Genomic DNA, 24,601 nt, shown 5'->3' on the forward strand with positions numbered 1-24,601 from the left:
CACTGATTGGGGTAGTCAGTCCTGAAAAAAATAACACAAACCTGGGAAAAATGTATCTCTGTCATCAGAATGATGGACAACTCACCACCAGAGTAGCATCTTTAAAACATGCAATAATAACCTTCACATCTCCTCTCTCTATCTACAACAATATCACTGGGCTGCAGGAGTGATAGGTCTAATCCATGGCGAAGAACTTCCGGGGTCACCTGCACAGAGCGCGGCCTTGCTCAGACCCAGTCCACACTATGCCAACACTCATTAGCCATGTTTCCATAGAGACAGTAGGCGGGTAGCTGCTGCTTTCGCAACGGCTACTAGGGATCCTAATAAAATACCAAATACCAAAAGACCACCTCAGGAGCATGTGCTGCTAGATCAGAACCCTAAAAGACTTTATTTCTGGGATCCAATATATCTCTCTCCCTCCCCCTCTCTCTCTTGCTGCCCAGAAGAGCTAGGCTACACATTGTACTATTCAAACAGAGGATAGTGCTGGTGATGTGAACGTTGCTTGGACATAAAAAAAATACAAATCAGCGCAATATGCAAAGTAGACGGATATCATAAGCAAAACTGCTGTATAAGCTGTTTTTGAAAGAAACAAGCATAAAAAAGGAAAGAATACTGCATAATATTATGGTATGCAATTCCTGACCACAAAACAATAATTTGAATAACTTCAAAGATTGACAAAGTGACCCCTGCATAAAGTGCATCTGTCAATAAAACACAGCGCATCAAAACAACCATAGACGCTGCATGCATCATAATCCACAATGGTATTTTCATTCTAAGTTTCTATGCTGAACACTTGAGGAGCAGCCATTTTACAACGCTGTAGTCTGCTTGGTCAAAACACACTATGTGAAGCTGTTCAAAAGCCTAGATAGAGATAGTGCTCTCAGCTCACACAAGGGTGTATTGTTGAACATCATGGATTTATATTTGTAATGGACATCATACTATTGAACAGGTGCTCTCTCTAGAACCAGTCACGCCTCAGTTGTGTTAAAATGCATTTGTACACGTCCCTCACTGCCTTAATGTATTCTCTGTGGCAAACAATGGCAGCCTCATTCAGTCCTTCAGCACTGCCACAAAATGGTTTTCCTGTCATCTTTGGTTGATGCATGCCCTCTCTCCCCTCAGTTTACATGCATGTGTCCACTTTTCATTCCCTCCCGGCCCCCTCCCTCCAGCCGTCCATCCGTCCATCTTTAAAAAGACCCTCTAAATGCCCCAATTTTCTCTCTTGCTCCATTCTACCCCCCCTCACACACACACACACACACACACCCTTCTTGTATTTGCTAAGGGTTCAGGCAGCCCCAACCCAAAATAGAATTTGCCTCCTATATACCCATCCATATGTTGTAGGAATTACAGGCCAATCACCTTTGCATTGTGTAAAACAAAAGGAGTGGGTTAAACTGTTTGAGTGGGAACACAGGGAAATGGGCCATAATAAGGGGCTTGCCTCAACTCTTTTATTTTTTATCCTGATGCCTCCATGTTTGTACTTGTAATATGGCGGGTGTAACGCCATAAAAAAATGTTTAAAAGACAGCACCAACCTAGTTGTTTCCTTTTTAAGTATTATCTCAAAAGATACCGGACTGATTGTACATAAATAAACAAATTATCTCGTGCAAAAATGAATTTACTTCATCCCTAGATGCTACTGCATTTTATTTTTTATATAAAACATTCATTTGCCTATTGCCTCTCCCATATAGCAAATAAGCATACCTTTTTTTCAATGAATCAATATACAGTATGTGGCTAGGAGAAATAATTGCATTTTATTAAGTGGTACACTATTTAAGTGTAATTCACATGTGATTATGCTGTTATGAATGAATATATGGAATTACTAATTGTATTGATGTAAGTATGTACATTTGCTACAATAATCCCTAATTGGTAATTATGAAGAAAAATTAACTTTAAAAAAAATTAAACATGAAGTTAATCTTCTAAACAGTTTTTAAAATAAATCAAAATACACAATATCACTAAATTTCATTAGATTCAAAATGCAAAAAAAAGTACAATTCGACCAAACTGAAATAAGGTTACTTATTATTGAGGTCTATCCTGAGAAAAGTATCAAAATGATACAAGCATTTAGCTAATATTTTCATATAAAGCCACCAGGGAAAGAAAATATAGGCATCACCCCACATACACTGCCTATGTACTGTTACACTATTCTAGAAATGTCTTATACAATATTATGTTGATTTCCCCAATGAAAAAAGTAGAGTCTCGAATGTTTTATTCCGTGTTTTTAAATCAGTGTTTTCACATAGTTGTATCCAACTATAGGCATTAGGTAATTAACCTGGATGTGACTGGCAGGCATAGCACAGCTTGTAGGGTACTTCTGCGGCTGCCCAATCCAACCTCGCTCTCCCCTTGGCCTCTCAGGACATAGCATCAGCCCTTAACTATTTCATTTTCTCACAAAATCAATTATATTATTCCGAAAATAATCAACACAGAGCTTGTAGGATATATCTGGTAAGTTTTGTTCAGAGGTAAATGAACATAAATTAATTAAGTTCATTTTAGAGAGCAAGACTCACCATTCAAGATGCACTGGAAAAAGATGATAGCCAATATCCACATGCCCCGCTCCGTTCAATATCCAAGCTATGCTTTTTCTTATTTTCACTCCACACACTTTCTTCCTTAGATATTCTTTATATTTCTTCAATATGTCAATAGCAATGGACGATGGTCTGTACAAATCAGTCTCTCTCTCTATCTCTCTCGCGCTCTCTCTCTCTCTCTCTCTCTCTCTCTAGGTTGGGAAGAGGAGGTATGAGCTTCTGGTGATTGTGTTTTGGTAAGAGCTGAGATCGAATTGTAGGCCTACGTCTCCCTTGAAGTGGCAACGCCGTGCCTTAGTGAAGCCTTCCCGGCGTTTGGGCGCAATACTCTGCGGGGTTCGCCTTCTTGAGCTCCGGTCCAGGTGAGTGCTGCTGAGACTGGAGGTTGAAGACGCGACACGAGGAGGGTTAAACGCAATGTGCACAGGTGGAATTCCCAAAGAAAATAAAGAATGAAGTTCGAATTTCGAATTTCAATTCGAATTTCAAAAGAATGAAAACACCTATGAATAAATAATGAAACAAAAAAAGTTTCCAGTGACCAAAATCATAAAGTTGGATTTGGAAAAAAAGAACGTATGAATTTTTAAGCAGGAGGCAATAGTTGTTGGCTGAAGCCTAGTGAAAACTAATTTCATTTTCACCGCCTCTCTCCATCCAACAAGCAACAAGCACACGCATCTTCCCGCAGCCGTACAAATCACACTGGTCCCTGCGCTAACCTTCCCTGGCTCAGAGCATTATGGAATAACCCTCGCCTCCTCCGCAGCCGCTTTTCTTCTTCATTGCCTTAAAGGTGCAGCAGCTCGCCACTCCATCCCTTCAGCTGAGCGCTAGATTTCATGCAGGGGCTTGTCTCCACTCCTTATGAGAGACAGGATACCAAGGTGTCCATTCAGGGTAAAATAAATTAATATTGCCTACGTTAAAATAATCAAGTGATTATTAGCCCAATGATTATTCTAATCCACTCCAGCCCCGAAAAAAATCTAAATGATCTCAATGTGAAGACATCAAGTCATGTCCTTTAATGTGTTTTCTGTATAATTTATGAGCCCCGCGGGCGTGTTGGGATTCAGCCAGCCTTTGACTGCATTTATTAATTGACCTTGACAAATATGAGCAGCGGCCTTCCTCGCACCAGGGGCGTCAACAGCAGCCATGTCAGGAACCCCTGCTCGTGTGACTAGGGAGACCACACAGGAGATGTATCCAATCCATCAGCCGATAGCCTAGCCAACTACACGCTCAAAATGGTCGGTGAATGGTTGGATAAGAATAGCCTCTACTGCGGCATGTTAATGTTGTCGAAGTGCCATAGCCTCAGTCGACTCACCTCAGCCTCACTATCACCAGCAAAAAAAAAAAACTGTTTTCTTTTGTCACGTGCTGCACATCTTCCCGTGGTTTCCCTCCTGTCAAGTTTTGAGGTTCGTGAAAAATTCATTTCAAAGCTGCAAGCCAACATATTGAACACAATGCAAATGCAGTAATGTTAAAATACAAATAGCCATGTGAATGTAATTTACTAAAACGAAATGGCATATTTTGATTTGTCAAGATAATCAAACAGAAATGAAAATAGATGTATAGCCTAATATAGACATACATATAGACATACATTTAGGCCAACAACATGGTTAGGCCTATACAGCAATTACGAACTGTGATCTGGAAAAATAGGCCTGCATTGTTTGTAATATAAAAAACATTTGAAATACATGGCTTACAACGGTTTTAAGTTTGAGCATGTTTTCTGTGTATTTCTGACACAGAGACAAGCACTCAACCCTCACAACAGATTAGCACCATGAGCAATGCTTTTTAATTGAACCTCTGGGATTGCTTCAAAAGGTTATTATATGAAAGACCAGTACTAAGAGAGTAGACATCATTCTGACACTCAGGATTACACTACTTTCCATTACATGAATATTCCTTTGATGTGAATAAGAGTTATTTTACGCTATACAAAATGAAACAATGTAGTTATGCCAGTAGTGCATTGTTTATCACATGGATATTTTTATATTCTATTCGGTCTACTCTTTTCTATAATCAAGTGTTATGATATATTTGTGCTCCCGAGTGGCGCAGCGGTCTAAGACACTGCAGCTCAGTGCAAGAGGTGTCACTACAGTACCTGGTTAGATTCTAGGTTGTATCACATAATTCCGTGATAGGGCGGCACACAATTGGCCCAGCATTGCCTGGTTTGGCCAGAGTAGGCAGTCATTGTAAATAAGAATTTGTTCTGACTTGCATAGTTAAATAAATAAAAATATATAGTATGATAATGATGATTTCAGTAACATAATAGAGATATATAATACACTGTTCTATTTAATTATGTAATCAATATCAATAGTCTACCCTAGAGCAGGGAGACTGTATATGTATTGTCATCCTGGCCTGCCAGTGTCTTTGTTCTGTTTAGTGGGCCAGTCAAACTGCAGCACTCTCCGCCTAATGCAGCCTCTGTCTCATATACTTAGCATCCACATCAGACCTGTACATGCACTGCACTAGGAATACAAGGCCTGTCTGTCACTAGCCATGCAGTGTGTGCTGTGCCTGTGGCCACCTTGACCAAAATAAGACATATGATTAACATTAAGCCTGTCTTCAATCCTCCCAACCAAGATGAAATGCAAGGAGGTCTTCAAATGGACACTAATACGCTGTGTAGTCTACATGATTGTACTTTTTAAAACTATTTGTGATTGAGCAGTGTTGATTTTGGTTATTGTCATTTTCTCTCTCGCTCTCTCCAGTGAGGGGTGTGTGTGTTGTTCATCCAGTTATGGCGCTGTTCTTGGTGATCTGCACAGCTCCAGTCCTCTCTGCCTGCTCCTGGCTGCCTCTGCAACCTGGTCTCAGAGCATTTCCTAATATTCTGTACGTAAATCCGAGACACCCATTTAGTATGTTATGTTGGTATGACATGTATTAATTTATCAATGTCCATCATTCATTTCGTACGATATGTTATGAATTATAATGTAACGAATATTCAAAACATGCAATATGTTACGAATGTTTTAAATGTACAATATGTTACAAATTTGCAAAAAATTTGTTGTGGCTAACGTTAGCTAGGTTAGGGATTAAGATTAGAAATTAGTGTTAGGGGTTAGGGTTAAGGTTAAGGTTAGGAGTTACATTAAAGGGTTAGGGTTAGGGGAAGGGTTAGCTAAAAGCATTAACGTTAGGGCTAGGGGAAGGGTTAGCTAACATGCTATGTAGTTGCAAAGTAACTAAACAATAGTAAGTAGTTAAGTAACCATACCAAACGTAACATATCATACTAATTTAAGTGTCCCAAATTTACGTTTTCTATGTTACGCCTAGTCTATGACACCAGGCTGGGCTGCCTGTCTCTCTACAGACACTGGTCTCTCTGCAGTCTGCATGCCTGCCATTTTCAACGCCCACTAGCCTTTTCAACTGGATTATTAAAACAGTTTATTGAATACTGTAGCTCTGAAGCTCTCACCAATCGCTCAACAGCTTAGCTCTCCAAATATGGCAGCGTTCTTACATTTACATTTTAGTCATTTAGCAGAAGCTGTTAACAATATGAATCATATTCTCAGAGAATTTGATTAATGTTTGACCACTTATTATTAGCATTTATCTTTGTTTATCAGTCTATTGTTAAATGTATAATGTTTTTTGTCTTTTTCATTAATAGGCCTATCATCCTTAAAGTGTGTATTATTTCTCAAATAGTTATGAATGGTATAACAATTTCTTTCTTGTTCTGTTGTAATGATAATGTGAATTAGCTAAAGATTTGACCTGATTACCCACCTTTCTCATCAATTTTGTGCATATGTTTCATGAATCATATATTCATCTGAAGTCAAATGAAACAGCAAAGGTTATTTTAGTCAGTGGCTTTAATCCCAGTGGTTTGTTTGGGTATAAGGAGATCAGCTTTAAAATCAATGTCTGAATGTTCATAATCCCATGGTCTCTAATCCTTAGTTTTGCCACATGATTTGCTATGAGGAGGTTAAGATGAAATCAAAGGTATTATGGCTCTAGATCTTATATCGTGGCAATGATCTAGTCAACACAAAATCCATACAGACAATCAGCATCCAGCCAGTCTCAGTACAGAAGATGAACATTTAAAAGTTTGAAAATACATGAACAGATTAAAGTAGCTTTTTTACAAATGATTTGAAACAAGGATGCGGTTTTCACTACAGACTGTATCATGTCATTCAATTGCACATGGCTTTTGACAGAGTTTGTTTAATTTCCTGTGATACCAAATCTCCAAGCTTCTCCCAAATCACAACTGTTATGGTATGTGCATTTGTATTGTGTTCTCAATATTCCATGATGTTCTCTTATAACATTTCAATAACAAAAGCTGTCTTGTTGTTGTTGGAGTTACTGTGTGTCAGGTGACTGTATCCCATACTTCCCTGCAGGAGCGGCTTGTTCTCCCTGAGCTTCCACAGCGCCACAGAAAGAAAGAAAATGGCAGAATCTCTGTTTCACCATCCCTTTGTTGTCCAAAACAATGGCTCTGAGAGATACAGACAGATAAAAGGGGGATGGTGAAAGGAAGAGAGAAAGCGAGAGAGAGAGATAGAGAGCGAGCGAGAGAGACAGCTAGGGAGGGAGAAGGCTGATTTGAGGCTAGTTGCACTATCCATCTATTATGGTAAATAAAATGTGAGTGCAACAGCGAGCCTGTTCAAGGCACTCAATACGGAGACACGATATCCGAAAGAGCCTACATTGTGACATGCAGTCGTCAAGAGGCAAGTACACAGGCTTTACCAAAACACTGCAGTAGATGTTCGCTCATGTCTGGGCGATTAGGATAGACCAAAAGCATGTGAGAAGTGTGATGTTGATGGAACAGTCAGTGTAGGCCTCAGTGAACTCACCATCAAAACATACAGTAACAAATGACCATTTGAAAAAATAATAATTTGGTATTCATACTCCTCCCTCATGGTAATGGAGAGCTTGCCCCTTGCGTGAAAACTCAAAGGTCGAGTATTTTGATAATATTAAAACCACAATTAAACCCCAACCCATCTTACAGTCTTTGATAGAAGACAACCAAATCAAATCAAATGTTATTTGTTACATGCGCCGAATACAACAGGTGTAGTAGACCTTACAGTGAAATGCTTACTTACAAGCCATTAACCAACAATGCACTTTTAAGAAAAATACCAACAAAAAAAAGTAACAAATAAAAGTAACAAATAATTCAAGAGCAGCAGTAAAATAACAATAGCGAGGCTATATAATGGGGGTACCGGTACAGAGTCAATGTGCGGGGGCACCGGTTGGTCGAGGTAATTGAGGTAATATGTACATGTAGGTAGAGGTATTAAAGTGACTATGCATAGATGATAACAACAGAGAGTAGCAGTGGTGTAAAGGGGGAGGGGCAATGCAAATAGTCTGGGTAGCCTTTTGATTAGATGTTCAGGATTCTTATGACTTGGGGGTACAAGCTGTTTAGAAGCCTCTTGGACCTAGACTTGGCGCTCCAGTACCGCTTGCCGTGCGGTAGCAGAGAGAACAGTCTATGACTAGAGTGGCTGGAGTCTTTGAACATTTTTAGGGCCTTCCTCTGACACCGCCTGGTATAGAGGTCCTGAATGGCAGGAAGCATGGCCCCAGTGATGTACTGGGCCGTACGCACTACCCTCTGTAGTGCCTTGCAGTCGGAGGCCGAGCAGTTGTTATACCAGGCATTGATGTAACCCGTCAGGATGCTCTCGATTGTGCAGCTGTAGAACCTTTTGAGGATCTGAGGACCCATGCCAAATCTTTTCTGTCTCCTGATTGGAAATTGGTTTTGTCGTACCGTCTTCAGGACTGTCTTGGTGTGCTTGGAACATGTTAGTTTGTTGGTGATGTGGATGCCAAGGAACTTGAAGCTCTCAACCTAATCCACTCCAACCCCATCGATGAGAATGGGGGGGTACTCAGTCCTCCTTTTCCTGTAGTCTACAATCATCTTCTTTGTCTTGATCACTTTGAGGGAGAGGTTGTTGTTCTTGCACCACTCGGTCAGGTTTCTGACTTCCTCCCTATAGGCTAGCTCGTCATTGTCGGCGATCAGGCCTACCACTGTTGTGTCTTCAGCAAACTTAATGATGGTGTTGGAGTCGTGCCTGGCCGTGCAGTCACGAGTGAACAGGGAGTACAGGAGGGGACTGAGCACGCACCCCTGAGGGGCCCCCGTGTTGAGGATCAGCCTGGTGGATATGTTGTCACCTACCCTTACCACCTGGGGGCGGCCCGTCAGGAAGTCCAGGATCCAGTTGCAGAGGGAGGTGTTTAGTCCCAGGGTCCTTAGCTTATTGATGAGCTTTGAGGGCACTATGGTGTTGAATGCTGAGCTGTAGGTTACCTTAGTGTTCTTGTGCACAGGGACTATGGTGGTCTGCTTGAAACATGTTGGTATTACAGACTCAGGTTGAAAATGTCAGTGAAGGCACTTGGCAGTTGGTCAGCGCAGCGCATCTATTAGAAACACTATGTTTTACTACCACCTTTGCTGTTGAGACTATTTTGTTATGCATTGCTTCAAATAATGTCTTGCTTTCATATGCAAACTTTGAAAAAAATGACAAGTCAATCTTTTAAAGGTGCAATATGCAGAAATAGCTTGCAAAATTTCGTACAGTTCACCTAATTTCAGTTTGTGACAAAACAAGCAGTCTGTAACGATCGTCTGTGGTGGAAGAAGGTGAGGACCAAAGCGCAGTGTGGTAAGTGTTCACGTTTTTAATAAAATAACTGAACACTGAACAAAACAACAAATGACAAACGAACAGTCCCGTAAGGTGAATGAAAAAACACTAAACAGGAAATAAACACCCACAACTCAAAAGTGAAACCAGGCTACCTAAGTATGATTCTCAATCAGGGACAACGATTGACAGTTGCCTCTGATTGAGAACCATACCAGGCCGAACACAGGAAATCCCAAATTATAGAAAAAAGAACATAGACAACCCACCCAACTCACGCCCTGACCATACTGAAACAAAGACATAATAAAATAACTAAGGTCAGAACGTGACACAGTCATTGTGTAAAGAATCATTGTACTGCTGTGAAATATATTTTCCATAACCCATAATATTGTATTATCAGAGGTTTGAAACTAAAATTAAGAACTGGAAGCATAGAAAGAAAAAGAGAAAAAGCCTCAAACTGTAACCAATGCCTGCAACCTGGTTCAGGTTATCAGTCAACCTACCAGGGTATTTACAAACAGCACAGCAATTAAATCATCAACATGTATTGATCACATCTTTACTAATGCTGCAGAAATCTGCTTTAAAGCTCTGTCCAAATCCAATGAATGTAGTGATCACAATATAGTAGCCATATCTGTCACGGTTCATGAATCCACTGCCTCCTTTTCCTTCTCTCTCTCTCTCTCTCTCTCCCGTGTTTGTGTGGGCATGGTTCCCAATCTCGGCCTGATTGTCTGCGCCAGCTGGAATCACTTATCTTCCCTTTATATGTTCTGTAACCAGTGTTTCTTGTTGTCAGATCGTTGTTACTTCCCTGAGGTTGTGTCGTGTGTCCGTGCTCATCTCTCGCCGCCCTTGTGTGGATTATCTGCTGTGCTCCTTCCTACCCATCCGGACACTCTCCCCTGGGTTTCTCAGCACGCTCACATAGGAGGATGCGCCCTAGTCCCTGGGTCGGATTCCGTCTGAGTACAGTCTGTCTGTCCTGTTGCTGCTGTAACCTGTATTCATTAAACCATCGTTGCTTGCATCTTGCATCCGCCTCTGTATTGTTACAGAACGATCTGACCAGACCATGGATGCAGCGAGTTCAACGAGTCTGACCGAATTCATTTCCCGTAGTATCACGAGAATGGATCAACAAGAGGAGAACATCTCCAGCACAGGTCGGGCAGTACAAGCCATTGCGACGCAGGTATCCCAGCTGACCCAACAATTACAACATCTGAGGGGTCTCGCTGCGCCACCTACACCGGCAGTTCAACCCGCCCCGCCAGAGCCGGATTCCCAGCTAGAGCCACGGCTACCGACACCAGAGGGTTATTCAGGTGATCCTGACTATTGCAGAGCTTTTCTTACGAGATGTTCCATGCATTTCTCGTTGCAGCCACGGACCTTCAACCGTGAACAGTCTAAGGTAGCATTCGTACTCACACTGCTATCAGGCAAAGCGGCTCTTTGGGAACGGCGGTGTGGGCGAACCAGGACCCATGCTGCACCTCTTTCCAGACACTCTCCGAGGAGATGAGAAGGGTCTTCGATCGGGCCGTGGCGGGTAGGGAGGCGGCCAGACTACTCGCTGACCTTCGCCAAGGAGACCGTTCAGTATCGGAATACTCCATCCAATTCCGCACTCTGGCCGCAGAGTGTCAGTGGAACGAGGAGGCGCAGTGGGACATGTTCCTGCATGGGCTGGAGGACCGGATTCAGAAGGAGATTTATGTTCTGGACCTTCCCAGGAGTTTAAATGGACTAGTGGAACTAGCCTTGAGGGTCGACGCTCGTCTGAGTCGTGTTGGCCGCCGAGCATGCCCTAACAGACCGTATAACGACATGGAGGGCTGGCATGCCAGCGGCGGGAACACGGCCAGTTCAGCCTCTGCTCACGAACCCATGCAGCTGGGGAGAGCTCGCCTCTCCCGGGAAGAGAAGGAGAGGCGGAGATCCCAAGGGCTCTGTCTCTACTGTGGTAGAGCGGGCCACTTTATCCACTCCTGCCCGGTAAAAGATTAGGCCCGGTAGTAAGAATGAGGCTACTATCGGGTGGTGTCACCACAGAGAAGACCTCATCATCTACTCTCCTCCCGGTAAGACTAAGATGGGCCAACCACACGCACGACACCCAAGCCTTACTGGACTCAGGAGCAGAGGGTAATTTCATGGACTTCAAGCTCGCTCACAAACTCCAGATTCCTATCACCTCACTCACGCACAAGATATCCGTCAACGCTCTCAATGGTCAAGAACTACCCAACATTTCTCACACCACTGAACCTATCACACTCATCACTTCTGGCAATCACACTGAGACACTATCATTTCTACTCATGGACTCACCCCTTGCACCATTAGTTCTCGGCCACCCTTGGCTCACCCAACACAACCCCAGAGTTGACTGGGGTCATAACTCTATATCCATGTGGAGTAACAAATGTCTTGAGTCCTGTTTAGTGTCTGCTTGTTCGTCTGTGTCTGATTCTGTGTTTCTAGAGGAGGCAGTGGATTTGTCTAACGTGCCCGTTGAATACTTCGACCTGAAGGAGGTGTTCAGTAAGTCCCGTGCTGCTTCTCTTCCTCCGCATCGTCCGTATGACTGTGCTATAGAATTATTGCCAGGTGAGTCTCCGCCTAAAGGCAAGTTATATTCACTCTCTGTTCCTGAGAGGGAGGCTATGGAGAGATACATCTCTGGTTCTCTGGCATCTGGATTCATTCGTCCTTCCTCTTCTCCAGCGGGGGCGGGGTTCTTCTTTGTGGAGAAGAAGGACGGATCTCTGCGTCCTTGCATTGATTACCGTGGGTTGAATAACATCACAGTGAAGAATACCTATCCCTTACCGTTGATGTCCTCAGCCTTTGAAAGGTTACAGGGAGCATCCGTGTTCACTAAGTTGGATTTACGTAATGCATATCATTTGGTTCGCATAAGGGGGGGGGGCGAATGGAAGACCGCGTTTAACACCCCCAGAGGGCACTTCGAATATTTGGTCATGCCTTTTGGGCTATCCAACTCCCCAGCGGTTTTCCAGGCACTCGTAAATGACGTGCTGAGAGATATGATTGATCAGTTCATATATGTTTACCTGGATGACATACTGATTTTTCTTCTTCTCTCCAGGAACACGTTCAGCACGTCAGACGAGTGCTTCAGAGGTTGTTGGAGAATGGACTTTTTGTCAAGGCGGAGAAATGCATTTTTCATGCACAATCCGTTCCATTCCTAGGTTACATCGTCTCGACTGAAGGTATTCGTATGGATCCTGACAAGGTTAAGGCTGTGGTGGATTGGCCAAGCCCAGATTCCCGTAAGGCCCTACAGAGGTTTCTGGGATTCGCCAATTTCTACCGGCGTTTCGTTCGCAACTTTAGCCAGATAGTCGCTCCTCTTACCGCCTTAACCTCCCCAGAGTGACGTTCAGGTGGTCCGATACAGCCGAGGCTGCATTCGTCAAACTCAAGAGCCGCTTTGTTTCGGCTCCCATCCTCATAGCTCCCGATCCCTCGCGTCAGTTCGTGGTGGAGGTGGACGCTTCAGAGGTGGGGGTAGGTGCGGTACTTTCCCAACGTTCCTCTTCTGACGACAAGATGCACCCTTGCGCGTTCCTTTCCCATCGGTTATCACCTGCGGAACGCAACTACGACATTGGCAACAGAGAGTTGTTGGCAGTGAAGTTAGCACTGGAGGAGTGGCGCCATTGGTTAGAGGGTTCGGGGTACCTTTTATAGTTTGGACCGATCACAAAAATTTGGAATATATCAGAACCGCCAAGCGACTCAACTCCAGGCAGGCGCGGTGGGCACTCTTTTCGGACGTTTTGACTTCTCTCTCTCGTATCGCCCGGGTTCCAAGAATGTCAAACCCGATTCCCTTTCTCGCATTTTTGACCATTCCGAACGCCCATCCACTCCCGAGTGCATCCTACCCGGGACCCTAGTGGTCTCCACACTCACATGGGAGGTTGAATCGAGGGTCAAAACGGCCTTAGAAGGGGTAACGCCTCCGCCCGGTTGCCCGCCTAATCGGTTGTTTGTGCCGGAGGGGTGTCGGTCCGATGTTATTCGGTGGGGGCATTGCTCCAACGTAGCGTGTCATCCAGGAGTCAGTCGCACTAGCTTTTTGGTTAAGCAACGCTTTTGGTGGCCACTGATGGCTCGTGACATTCACAGTTTTGTCTTGGCTTGCTCGGTTTGTGCCACTGGGAAGACTTCTAATCGACCCCCAGATGGGTTACTCCAACCGCTGTCGGTCCCTTCGAGACCCTGGTCCCACATCGCGCTAGATTTTGTTACCGCCCTCCCGCCCTCCCAGGGCAAGACTGTTGTTTTGACCGTGGTGGACCGGTTCTCGAAGGCGGCTCATTTTATTCCCTTGCCTAAATTACCATCTGCCAAGGAGACAGCGGTAACTGTAGTGGATCACGTCTTTCGCTTACATGGTCTGCCGATGGACGTAGTTTCTGACAGGGGGCCCCAATTTGTGTCCAAGTTTTGGCAAGAGTTTTGTAGGTTACTGGGAGCGAGTGTCAGCCTGTCTTCAGGGTTTCATCCCCAGAGCAACGGTCAAGCGGAGAGGGCCAACCAAGATTTGGAGAGAGTGTTGCGATGTTTGGTTTCTAAGAATCCCTCTTCCTGGAGTCAACAACTCTCTATGGTTGAGTACGCTCACAATTCGTTGCCAGTGGCAGCCACGGGTCTCTCTCCGTTTGAGTGTAGTTTAGGTTACCAGCCACCTATCTTTCCCAGTACTGAGTCCGAGGTGTCTGTTCCCTCCGCTCACGCTTTCATCCAGAGGTGCCGTCGCGCATGGAGCAGAGCCCGTGAGCCTCTTCTCCGGGTGGGGGCGCACCAAGACTAAGGCCGATCGCCACCGGTCGAAGCCTCCGGTATACGTCGTTGGCCAAAGAGTGTGGCTTTCTACTAAGAACATTCCACTCCGATCCGTTTCGAACAAGCTTGCCCCCAAATTTATCGGCCCGTTCAAAGTCACCAGGATCATTAGTCCGGTGGCGGTCCGGCTCCAGCTTCCTCCGGCGTATAGGAGAATTCATCCTACCTTTCATGTGTCTAAAATAAAACCTGTGTTTCAGGCACGCATTAACCCACCGGTCCCGGTTCCCCCGCCGCCACGACTTGTTGATGGGGAACCCACCTTTTCTGTCAATCGTATTTTGGACTCTAGAAGGAGGGGACGCGGATTCCAGTACCTGGTGGACTGGGAGGGTTACGGCCCGGAGGAGAGAAGTTGGGTACCTGCTAGGGACATTCTGGATCACTCCCTTATCGATGATTTCAATCGACAGGTAAATTCGCCTGGGAACGCCAAGAGGCGTTCCTAGGGGGGGGGGGTATTGTCACGGTTCATGAATCCACTGCCTCCTTTTCCTTCTCTCTCTCTCTCTCTCTCTCCCGTGTTTGTGTGGGCATGGTTCCCAATCTCGGCCTGATTGTCTGCGCCAGCTGGAATCACTTATCTTCCCTTTATATGTTCTGTAACCAGTGTTTCTTGTTGTCAGATCGTTGTTACTTCCCTGAGGTTGTGTCGTGTGTCCGTGCTCATCTCTCGCCGCCCTTGTGTGGATTATCTGCTGTGCTCCTTCCTACCCATCCGGACACTCTCCCCTGGGTTTCTCAGCACGCTCACATAGGAGGATGCGCCCTAGTCCCTGGGTCGGATTCCGTCTGAGTACAGTCTGTCTGTCCTGTTGCTGCTGTAACCTGTATTCATTAAACCATCGTTGCTTGCATCTTGCATCCGCCTCTGTATTGTTACAATATCTAGGAAAACCTAAGTTCCAAAGGCTGGGCCTAATCTAGTGTATAAGAGGTCATACAAAATGTTTTGTGGTGATTCCTATGTTGATGATGTAAATAATATTTGCTGGTCTGTGGTGTGTAATGAGGAGCAACCAGACGCTGCACTTGACACATTTATGAAATTGCTTATTCCAGTAACGAATAAGCATGCACCATTAAGAAAATGACTGTAAAAACGATTAAATCCCTGTGGATTGATGAGGAATTGAAAAATAGTATGTTTGAGAGGGTGGAGTCAAAAGGAATGACAAATAAGTCTGGCTGCATGACCGATTGGCAAAAGTACACTAAGCTGAATAAAAAGAAGAAGAAACTGTACTATGAAACAAAGACTAATGATGTAAAGAATTATAGTAAAAAGCTTTGGAGCACCTTAAATGAAATTTTAGGCAAATGGCAAACTAAAGCTTCATCATTCATTGAATCAGAAGTCTCACTCATCACAAAACCCACTGATATTGCCAACTACTAATAATTTTTTAATTGGCAAGATTAGCAAACTTAGGCAACAACTTGGACGGAAATTGACTGAGGATAATAGTAGACGATATTGCCACTCTTATTTGCTATATCTTCAATAAAGTTTGTACCCTCAGACCCGGAGGGAAGCAAAAGTAATTCTGCTACCCAAGAATCGTAAACTTATGGAAAAAAATTGTGCTTGACCAGATACAATGCTATTTTACAGTGAACAAATTGACAACAGACTTTCAGCATGCGTATAGGGAAGGACATTCAACATGCACGGCAATTACACAAATGACTGATGATTGGCTGAGAGAAATTGATGTAAAAATGATTGTGGGAGCTGTTTTGTTAGACTTCAGTGCCGCTTTTGTCATTATTGATCATAGTCTGCTGTTGGAAAAAAAAATACACTACCGTTCAAAAGTTTGGGACCACTTAGAAAAGTCCTTTTTTAAAAGAAAAGCTCATTTTTTATCCATTAAAATAACATCAAATTGATCAGAAATACAGTGAAGACATTGTTAATGTTGTAAATGACTATTGTAGCTGAAAACTGATTATTTTTCTATGGAATATCTACATAGGCGTACAGAGGCCCATTATCAGCAACTATCACTCCTGTGTTCCAATGGCACGTTGTGTTAGCTAATCTAAGTTTATCATTGGCAGCTTCATTAAATAATACCCGCAAAACACCAGTCTCAACGTCAACAGTGAAGAGGCGACTCCAGGATGCTGGCCTTCCAGGTAGAATTCCTCTGTCCAGTGTCTTTTGCCCATCTTTATCTTTTCTTTTTATTGGCCAGTCTGAGATATGGCTTTTTCTTTGGAACTCTGCCTAGAAGGTCAGCATCCCGGAGTCGCCTCTTCACTGTTGACGTTGAGACTGGTGTTTTGCTGGTACTATTTAATGAAGCCACCAGTTGAGGACTTGTAAGGCGTCTGTTTCTCAAACTAGACACTCTAATGTACTTGTCCTCTTTCTCAGTTGTGCACCGGGACCTCCCACTCCTCTTTCTATTCTGGTTAGAGACAGATTGCGTTGTTCTGTGATGGAGTAGTACACAGTGTTGTACGAGATCTTCAGTTTCTTGACAATTTCTCGCATAGAATAGCCTTCATTTCTCAGAACAAGAATAGACTGAATATACTTTTTTCTGAAAAAAGTGCTTTGTTTCTGGCCATTATGAGCCTGTAATCGAACCCACAAATGCTGATGCTCCAGATACTCAACTAGTCTAAAAACCTGTTTTATTGCTTCTTTAATCAGAAAAACAGTTTTCAGCTCTGCTAACATAATTGCAAAAGGGTTTTCTAAAGATCAATTAGCCTTTTAAAATGATAACGTGCCATTGAAACACCCCCTGCTATATTGTGGTTAAATAGTTACCTGTCTAACAGAACATGGAGGATGTTCTTTAATGGAAGCCTCTCCAACATATTCCAGGCAGAATCAGGAATTCCCCAGGGTAGCTGTCTAGGCCCCTTAAAATCATTACTAATGACCTGCCATTGGCTCTGAGTAAAGCTTGTGTGTCTATGTATGCAGATGACTTAACACTATACACGTCAGCTACTACAGTGAGTGAAATCACTGCAACACTTAACAAAGAACTGACGTCAGTTTCAGAATGGGTGGAAAGAAATAAGCTTGTCCTAAATATTTCTAAAACTTTAAGCATTGTAGTTGGGACAAATCATTCACTAAACCCTAAACCTAAACTCAATTTTGTATTGAATAATGTGGAAATTGAGCAAGTTGAGGAGACTAAACTGTTGCATCAAAACATGTTGATGCAACAGTATCTAAGATGGGGAGAAGTCTGCCCATAATAAAGCTTTGCTCTGCCTTCATAACAACACTATCAACAAGGCAGGTGTACAAAGAGGAACTTAGGAAAATTACAACTGGCTCAGCTGTTCCGGAAGACTGTGTGATCACGCTCTCCGCAGCCAATGTGAGTAAGACCTTTAAACAGGTCAACATTCACAAGGCCGCAGGGTCAGACAGATTACCAGGACGTGTACTGCGAGCATGCGCTGACCAACTAGCAAGTGTCTTCAATTACATTTTCAACCTCTCCCTGTCCGAGTCTGTAATACCAATATGTTTTAAGCAGACCAACATAGTCCCTTTGCCCAAGAACACTAAGGTAACCTGCCTAAATGACTAACAACCTGTAGCACTCATGTCTGTAGCCATGAAGTGCTTTAAAAGGCTGGTCATGGCTCACATCAACACCATTATCCCAGGAACCCTAGACCCACCCCAATTTGCATACCGCCCCAACAGATCCACAGATGGTGAATTTGGTCGGGTCGCACGAAAAGTTACATTTTGCAGCTTTAAGAAGTTCATAATTGTATTGTTCACCTAATTATTTTGTGCCTTTTTGTCACTCGAACTGGTGATGCTGCTTGTAACATCAGAAGGGAGACAACACTATTGTTGAGATTTAACTTTTACATCGGTGAAGATACAAATTGCATTTAACAAAGCGACTTGCTAAATCATACTTACCTCTTACCAGTCTAGAGAAAGTCTAGTTAAATATCGATCTATGGAAATGACCTGAATTTGACTGCTGTGTGGAGGATTAACCAACGTTGCAACCGGAGCTATCCTGGCTTCGTCAGATCAGGAGATGTAGAGGATGGCTTTGTTCCGAGACGAGCAGAGGACTTATTTTATGACGCTGGACATATTTTCTATTGCATGCAGGGCATTTTTTGCAATGGATTACAGATAGGCATTTGTTATGCAGGTGAGTGAGGACCCAAAAGCGATTTAACAGAAACAGAGTCTTTTAACCTGTTGCTTCTACTCGGGACGCTTGCGTCCCAACTAGAGCTCTGGAAATGCAAATGCGCTACGCTAAATGCTAATAGTATTAGTTAAAACTCAAAAGTTCATTAAAATACACATGCAGGGTATCGAATTAAAGCTACACTCGTTGTGAATCCAGGCAACAAGTCAGATTTTTAAAATGCTTTTCGGCGAAAGCATGAGAAGCTATTATCTGATAGCATGTAACACCCAAAAAGACCCACAGGGGACGTAAACAAAATAATTAGCATTTCGGCGTTACACAAACCGTACAATAAAATAGAAAACATTCATTACCTTTCACCATCTTCTTTGTTGGCACTCCTAGATGTCCCATAAACACTATTTGGGTCTTTATTTCGATTAAATCGGTCCATATAAAGCCTAGATATCGTTATATGTAGACTGTGTGATAAACGAAAAAAACATCGTTTCAAAACGTAACGTCATTTTTTAAAATTCAAAAAGTCGACGATAAACTTTCACAAAACACTTCGAAATACGTTTGTAATGCAACTTTAGGTATTAGTAAACGTTAATAAGCGATAAAATTCATCAGGAGGCGATGTAAAGATCATTAGCTGTCCGTCTGGAAAAATGTCCGGCTAGAAACTCAATGAAAATATCCGGTCCTAGACCATAGGAGATACGGTGCCCTGCATGTGTTTGACCAAGAAAAAACTCGAAGGGAAATGACAAGACTCTAGACACCGTGTGGAAGCTGTAGGTACTGTAGGTACCTCAGTCAATTAATTGTGGTTCACCTTTATCAATGGGTTCAAGTAGCGCATGGATATATTTTCCCATTTTCAGTGATCAGTTTTTCCTGTGCTTTTCGATGTAAATGCCGTTCTGGTAAAGCCACAGCAGTGATTTAACCAGTTTTATAAACGTCTGAGTGTTTTCTATCCACACAGACTAAGCAAATGCATATACTATATTCCTGGCATGAGTAGCAGGGCGCTGAAATGTTGCGCGATTTTTAACAGAATGTTCAAAACAGTAGAGGGTCGACTTAAGAGGTTAATGTCCAAACAGGGAAAACATAAATCCTCTATCTTTACAGGAGAGTCCCCCTTCTAGTAGTAGAGGAGAATAGCAGGGCTAGCGGCAACAGACTGCTGGTCCCTCCGGGTAGGCGCGGGCCGTAGAGGACAGAGACACCTGCTCACACGCAGCATCTGATGAAGAGGCAGATTACGACAGGACGGGACAAGGGCAAAGCAAACAAGAATCCGACAAGGACAGAAGCAGAAACAGAGAGAGAAATAGAGACTTAATCAGAGGGCAAAAGAGGGGACAGGTGTGAGAGAGTAAACGAGGTCGTTAGGAGAATGAGGAACAGCTGGGAGCAGGAACGGAACGATAGAGAGAGAGAGATAGAGAGAGAGAAAGTAACCTAATACGACCAGCAGGGGGAAACGAAGAGAAGAGAAAGCACAGGGACAAGACATAACATGACAATACATGACAGGCATTGGCCTTGGAATTATTGTTTCAAGGGTTTCGCTATAGTACCGTGATTAACATTGGTTTTCCATTCATTTCCTGAATCATTCATCTTTTATCAACATTCATTGAGCTCCAATGTGTCAATGTTTGCTTGCAAGCTTGCTAAGTTGAACAGAGCAGTGACTGAGTTTTAAAAGTGCACTCTATACCCGGGGAATTATATTTTTATTTCTATATTGTGATTGATTGTGTTGTGTGACTGATCATTCTTATCTGATAGTACATCCAGCAGCATACCACCCTGCATCCCACTGCTGGCTTGCTTCTGAAGCTCAGCAGGGTTGGTCCTGGATGGGAGACCAGATGCTGCTGGAAGTGGTGTTGAAGGGCCAGTAGGAGGCACCCTTTCCTCTGGATGCGGAAAAAGTCAAGGGGTCTGAATGCCTTTCTGAATGCACTGTATATTTACATACATTTTTTTCAACTGGTACCAGGGGACCTTCAGATGAGTCTTGTGAGACCTGTGGGCTTCCTAGAGCAAAATAACCGACATGTACAATACCAGTCAAAAGTTTGGACACACCTACTCATTCAACATTTTCTTTATGTTTTACTATTTTCTACATTGTAGAATAATAGTGAATACATCAAAACTATGGATAACACAAATGGAATCATGTAGTAACCAAAAAAGTGTTAAACAAATCAAAATATATTTAATATTGAAAGAAGCCCCCCTTTACCTTGAAGACAGCTTTGCACACTCTTGGCATTCTCTCAACCAGCTTCATGAGGAATGTTTTTCCAACAGTCTTGAAGGAGTTTCCACATAGGCTGAGCACTTGCTTTTGCTTTTCCTTCACTCTGTGGTCCAATGCTGGTTAAGAGTGCCTTGAATAAAATAAAAAAAAATCACAGACAGTGTCACCAGAAAACCACCCCCACACCATCAAACCTCCTCCTCCATGCTTCACGGGGGGAGCCACGTATGGGGAGATCATCCGTTCACCTACTCGGCGTCTCAGAAAGACACGGCTGTTGGATCCAAAAATCTCAAATTTGGACTCATCAGATCTAAGGACAGATTTTCAACTGTCTAATGTCCATTGCTCAAATGTATTAAGAAGGAAATAAACATATTAGGAAGGTACACCTGTTATTTGAAATGCATTCCAGGTGACTACCTCATGAAGCTGGTTGAGAGAATGCCAAGAGTGTGCAAAGCTGTCATCAAGGCAAAGGTTGGCTATTTGAAGAATCTCAAATTTAAAATATATTTTGATTATTTTTTGGTTACTACATTATTCCAAATGTGTTATTTAATTGTTTGGATGTCTTCACTATTATTGTAGAATGTAGAAAATAGTAAAAGTAAAGAAAAACCCTTGAATGAGTAGGTGTTCTAAAACTTTTGACCAGTAGTGGAATCACTGGCAACTTTAATAATCGAACACTAGTCACTTTAATAATGTTTACATATTGCTTTACTCATCTCATATGTATATACTGTATTCAATTCTACTGTATTTAGTCAATGCCACTCCGACATTGCAAGTGCTAATATTTACATATTTCTTAATTCCATTCTTTTACTTTTAGATTTGTGTATTGTTAGATACTACTGCACTGTTGGAGCTAGGAACACAAGCATTTCGCTACACCCACAATAACATTGGCTAAATATGTGTATATGACCAATAACATTTGATTTGATCTATGCTCTACCAACCCAGGACTATATAAGTGGAAGTACCATGGTACATTTTTGTAAGGGAGTGGAGGATACATAGCCAGATGCACATTTGAATGCATTCAACTGAAATGTGTCTTCTGCATTTAACCCAATGCAGAAGAGGTGCAGGGGGCTGCCTTAATTGACATCCACATCATTGGCACCTGTGGAGCAGTTGCTGTGGGTTCACTGCCTTGTTCAAGGGCAGATTTTTCCACCTTGGGGTTTGAACCAGTGACCTTTTGGTGTTGGCCCAATGATCTTAACCGCTAGGCTACCTGCCAAATTAATGCATAGAACTGCATGAAATTAGTTAAACATTTGCATTATATTCTCTCTGCTCCATGGCAAATGTGTAGAATTGCAGCAGACTTGCTTTAAAACTGAAGAATGTTCTCTACGCTGTCAAGAGGAGGGCCGCTAAAATGTTTAGCTCACAACCAAATTTTACGTAGGGCCCCCAAAAGGTTAGGGCCGGCTCTGACTGCATGTGTTGGTATGGATGTGGGTATGTAGACCTGCAAACCATTGCGACCCCTCATGATGAGCTCATCTTTTTTATCGCCCCCTCCTCGTCAAAGTTGCCAGTCCCTGTTTTAAATGGTTGAAAGTGCAGTGATAACACATTCAGGTGACAATTAAACCAAAAATCTGACTTTGATTTTCCATTGGAATTTGGTTGTGCTTTTAGATGGTTGAAAGCATAGTAATAACATATTGGGAATTCAACAAAGTTTTCGCTGTGTTTTTGAGTGGGTGAAAAGATGTTTGAATCTCATTGATCAATGTATCTACTAAATATAACCCAATTCTCCACGTTGAAATGACGTGGTGTACCCACTGTGCTGTCATACTACCAGCTGCAATACATATGTTTGAGTTTGACTTATCCAATTTGCAACTGTCCAACACTGGGTGGCAGCAGCGTTGCTTAGTAACTACAACACATGGCTGACCTTATCGATGTGGTCATAAAAATGTATGAAGGCCTATTATTTATTTGACTAAATTCCTTCTCTGCCTTGTAGTCTCTCTCCCCATCTCCCCTCTCTACCTGCCCCTCTCCCTCTCCCTCACCCTCTCACTCTCACTCATACTCACGCTCACTCACACACACATACACACACGGATCCTGGCCAAATAGAGCAAACAGAGGTTACATTCAACCATGTGTGTGTGCACCATAGAAATATAATGAATAGAATGGGCTTGGAACCTCTAACCTTGGCAATTTGACTGGTAAACTAATGGGTACACAAAATGGCTACCTGGTACTGTGATGCAATAATTTACATGGTTGTGTACAAAGATCATTCAAATTATGATAACTGATGTGGCTCATTCAATGGAATGTATTTTTTTGCTATGTCAGTTTACACAGCAGAGATTGATGTGAACACTTCCTGCTTTCACTTCCTGTTTTTACTTCCTGTTCTGCTCCAATGGCTACTCTCAAAATGCCAGTACACCCATTCAGCCATCATTGACTTCTATTCATTCTATTTCTATGGTGTGCACATGATTTTGTGTGCGTGTGTGTCTGTCTGTGCATGAGTGTATGTGAGGGGCAGTGATGGTAATGATGGGCTATCTGACACAAGTCACAGACTGTAACAAGCAGTCGGCAGGGTGGCTGTTGGGGAACAACATTCAGGGATGGACACATCAGCCATGAGAGGCCACCCTCCACACACACGCACGCACGCACGCACGCACACACACACACACACACACACACACACACACACACACACACAGAGACAGAGACAGAGACAGAGACAGAGTGAGAGAAAAGGGAGGTAGGAACATACTGACTTTGAATACACTGTAGGTTTTTCAGCCTATTTGGACATCAAGCTTTGGAAGGATCTGATACGCTGAAAATAATTATGCGTGTCAAAAAAGCCCTTGCTGTGGGATTGAGAGAGAGTATGACATTTAGATTGGTCACTTATTCCCTGATGTGGAGTGTGATGTCATGTGCTTGTCATATTAAAGACATACTGTATTAATCTATCAAATTCTTTTTTTAAAGGCTTCATATGGGGTGACACGGTTTGATTCATTGTATTGCAAATCCACACTATCGGTGGCCCTAAATGCAGGGGTGGAACAAACAAATTACAAATAGTCTCATTACTGTAATTGAGTAACTTTTCCGAGTACTTAGTGTTTTTCTAAGTCAGAAATGTTACTTAAGTATGTTTTGAATTAAGTGCTTTGCTTTGCTACCTTTCTAAAACCATCTGTTACAGAGTACAACTTTGTAGGCTATCCATGATAGTAAATCATGATGGCACAGAAAGTTTGAGGGCGGGAGCCCCTTGGACCCAGATGTTTTGTTATTGTTGTTTAGTCAGTGACCAATCAAACAAAGAAAATCTTGCATCAAGTTCAAATTAGGCCAATAAAATCAAGCTGAGCACACAAACCAAATGATGATGATCAGAAGATTTTCAAAAAGGCAAAAATAACTTAGTTAGAGAGATGTGTCATGAAATAGAGAAAAGGTTGAAAGTTTGAAAGTGTCCTTATTACAATGTAATTACATATGTACAGTGCATTTGGAAATAATTCAGACCTGTTGACTTTTTCCACATTTTGTGACGTTACAGCCTTATTCTAAAATAGATGAAATAGATTATTTCCCTCATCAACCACCAAGTCTCTTCCTAGAGCTGGCCACACGGCCAAACTGTTCTATCGCGTCCCTTTTACTCTCTGTTCCCGAACGTACTGATAGCCTTTAGCCGTACCCTTATCCCACTCCTCCTCTGTTCCTCTGGTGATGTAGAGGTTAATCCAGGCCCCACAGTGCCTAGCTTCACCCCTACTCTCCAGGTGCTCTCATTTGTTGACTTCTATAACTGTAAAAGCCTTGGTTTCATGCATTAGAATCCTCCTCTCTAAGTTTGTTTTATTCACTGCTTTAGCACAC

General features: G+C 42.8%; 1 protein-coding gene across 1 annotated transcript in view; it reads right to left on the reverse strand.

The window, feature by feature from the left end:
* Window positions 1–2,766, reverse strand: part of LOC135573720 (cell adhesion molecule DSCAM-like) — a 37,633-nt gene extending 34,867 nt beyond the window's left edge. The window contains exon 1 of the mRNA XM_065023372.1: window positions 2,592–2,766. Coding sequence (XP_064879444.1) covers window positions 2,592–2,634 — 43 coding nt within the window. The 5' untranslated portion in view covers window positions 2,635–2,766. The remainder of the gene's footprint in view (window positions 1–2,591) is intronic.
* Window positions 2,767–24,601: the final 21,835 nt, after the last annotated feature.

The sequence above is a fragment of the Oncorhynchus nerka genome, linkage group LG10 (assembly GCF_034236695.1).
Source record: "Oncorhynchus nerka isolate Pitt River linkage group LG10, Oner_Uvic_2.0, whole genome shotgun sequence".
Lineage (NCBI taxonomy): Eukaryota > Metazoa > Chordata > Actinopteri > Salmoniformes > Salmonidae > Oncorhynchus > Oncorhynchus nerka.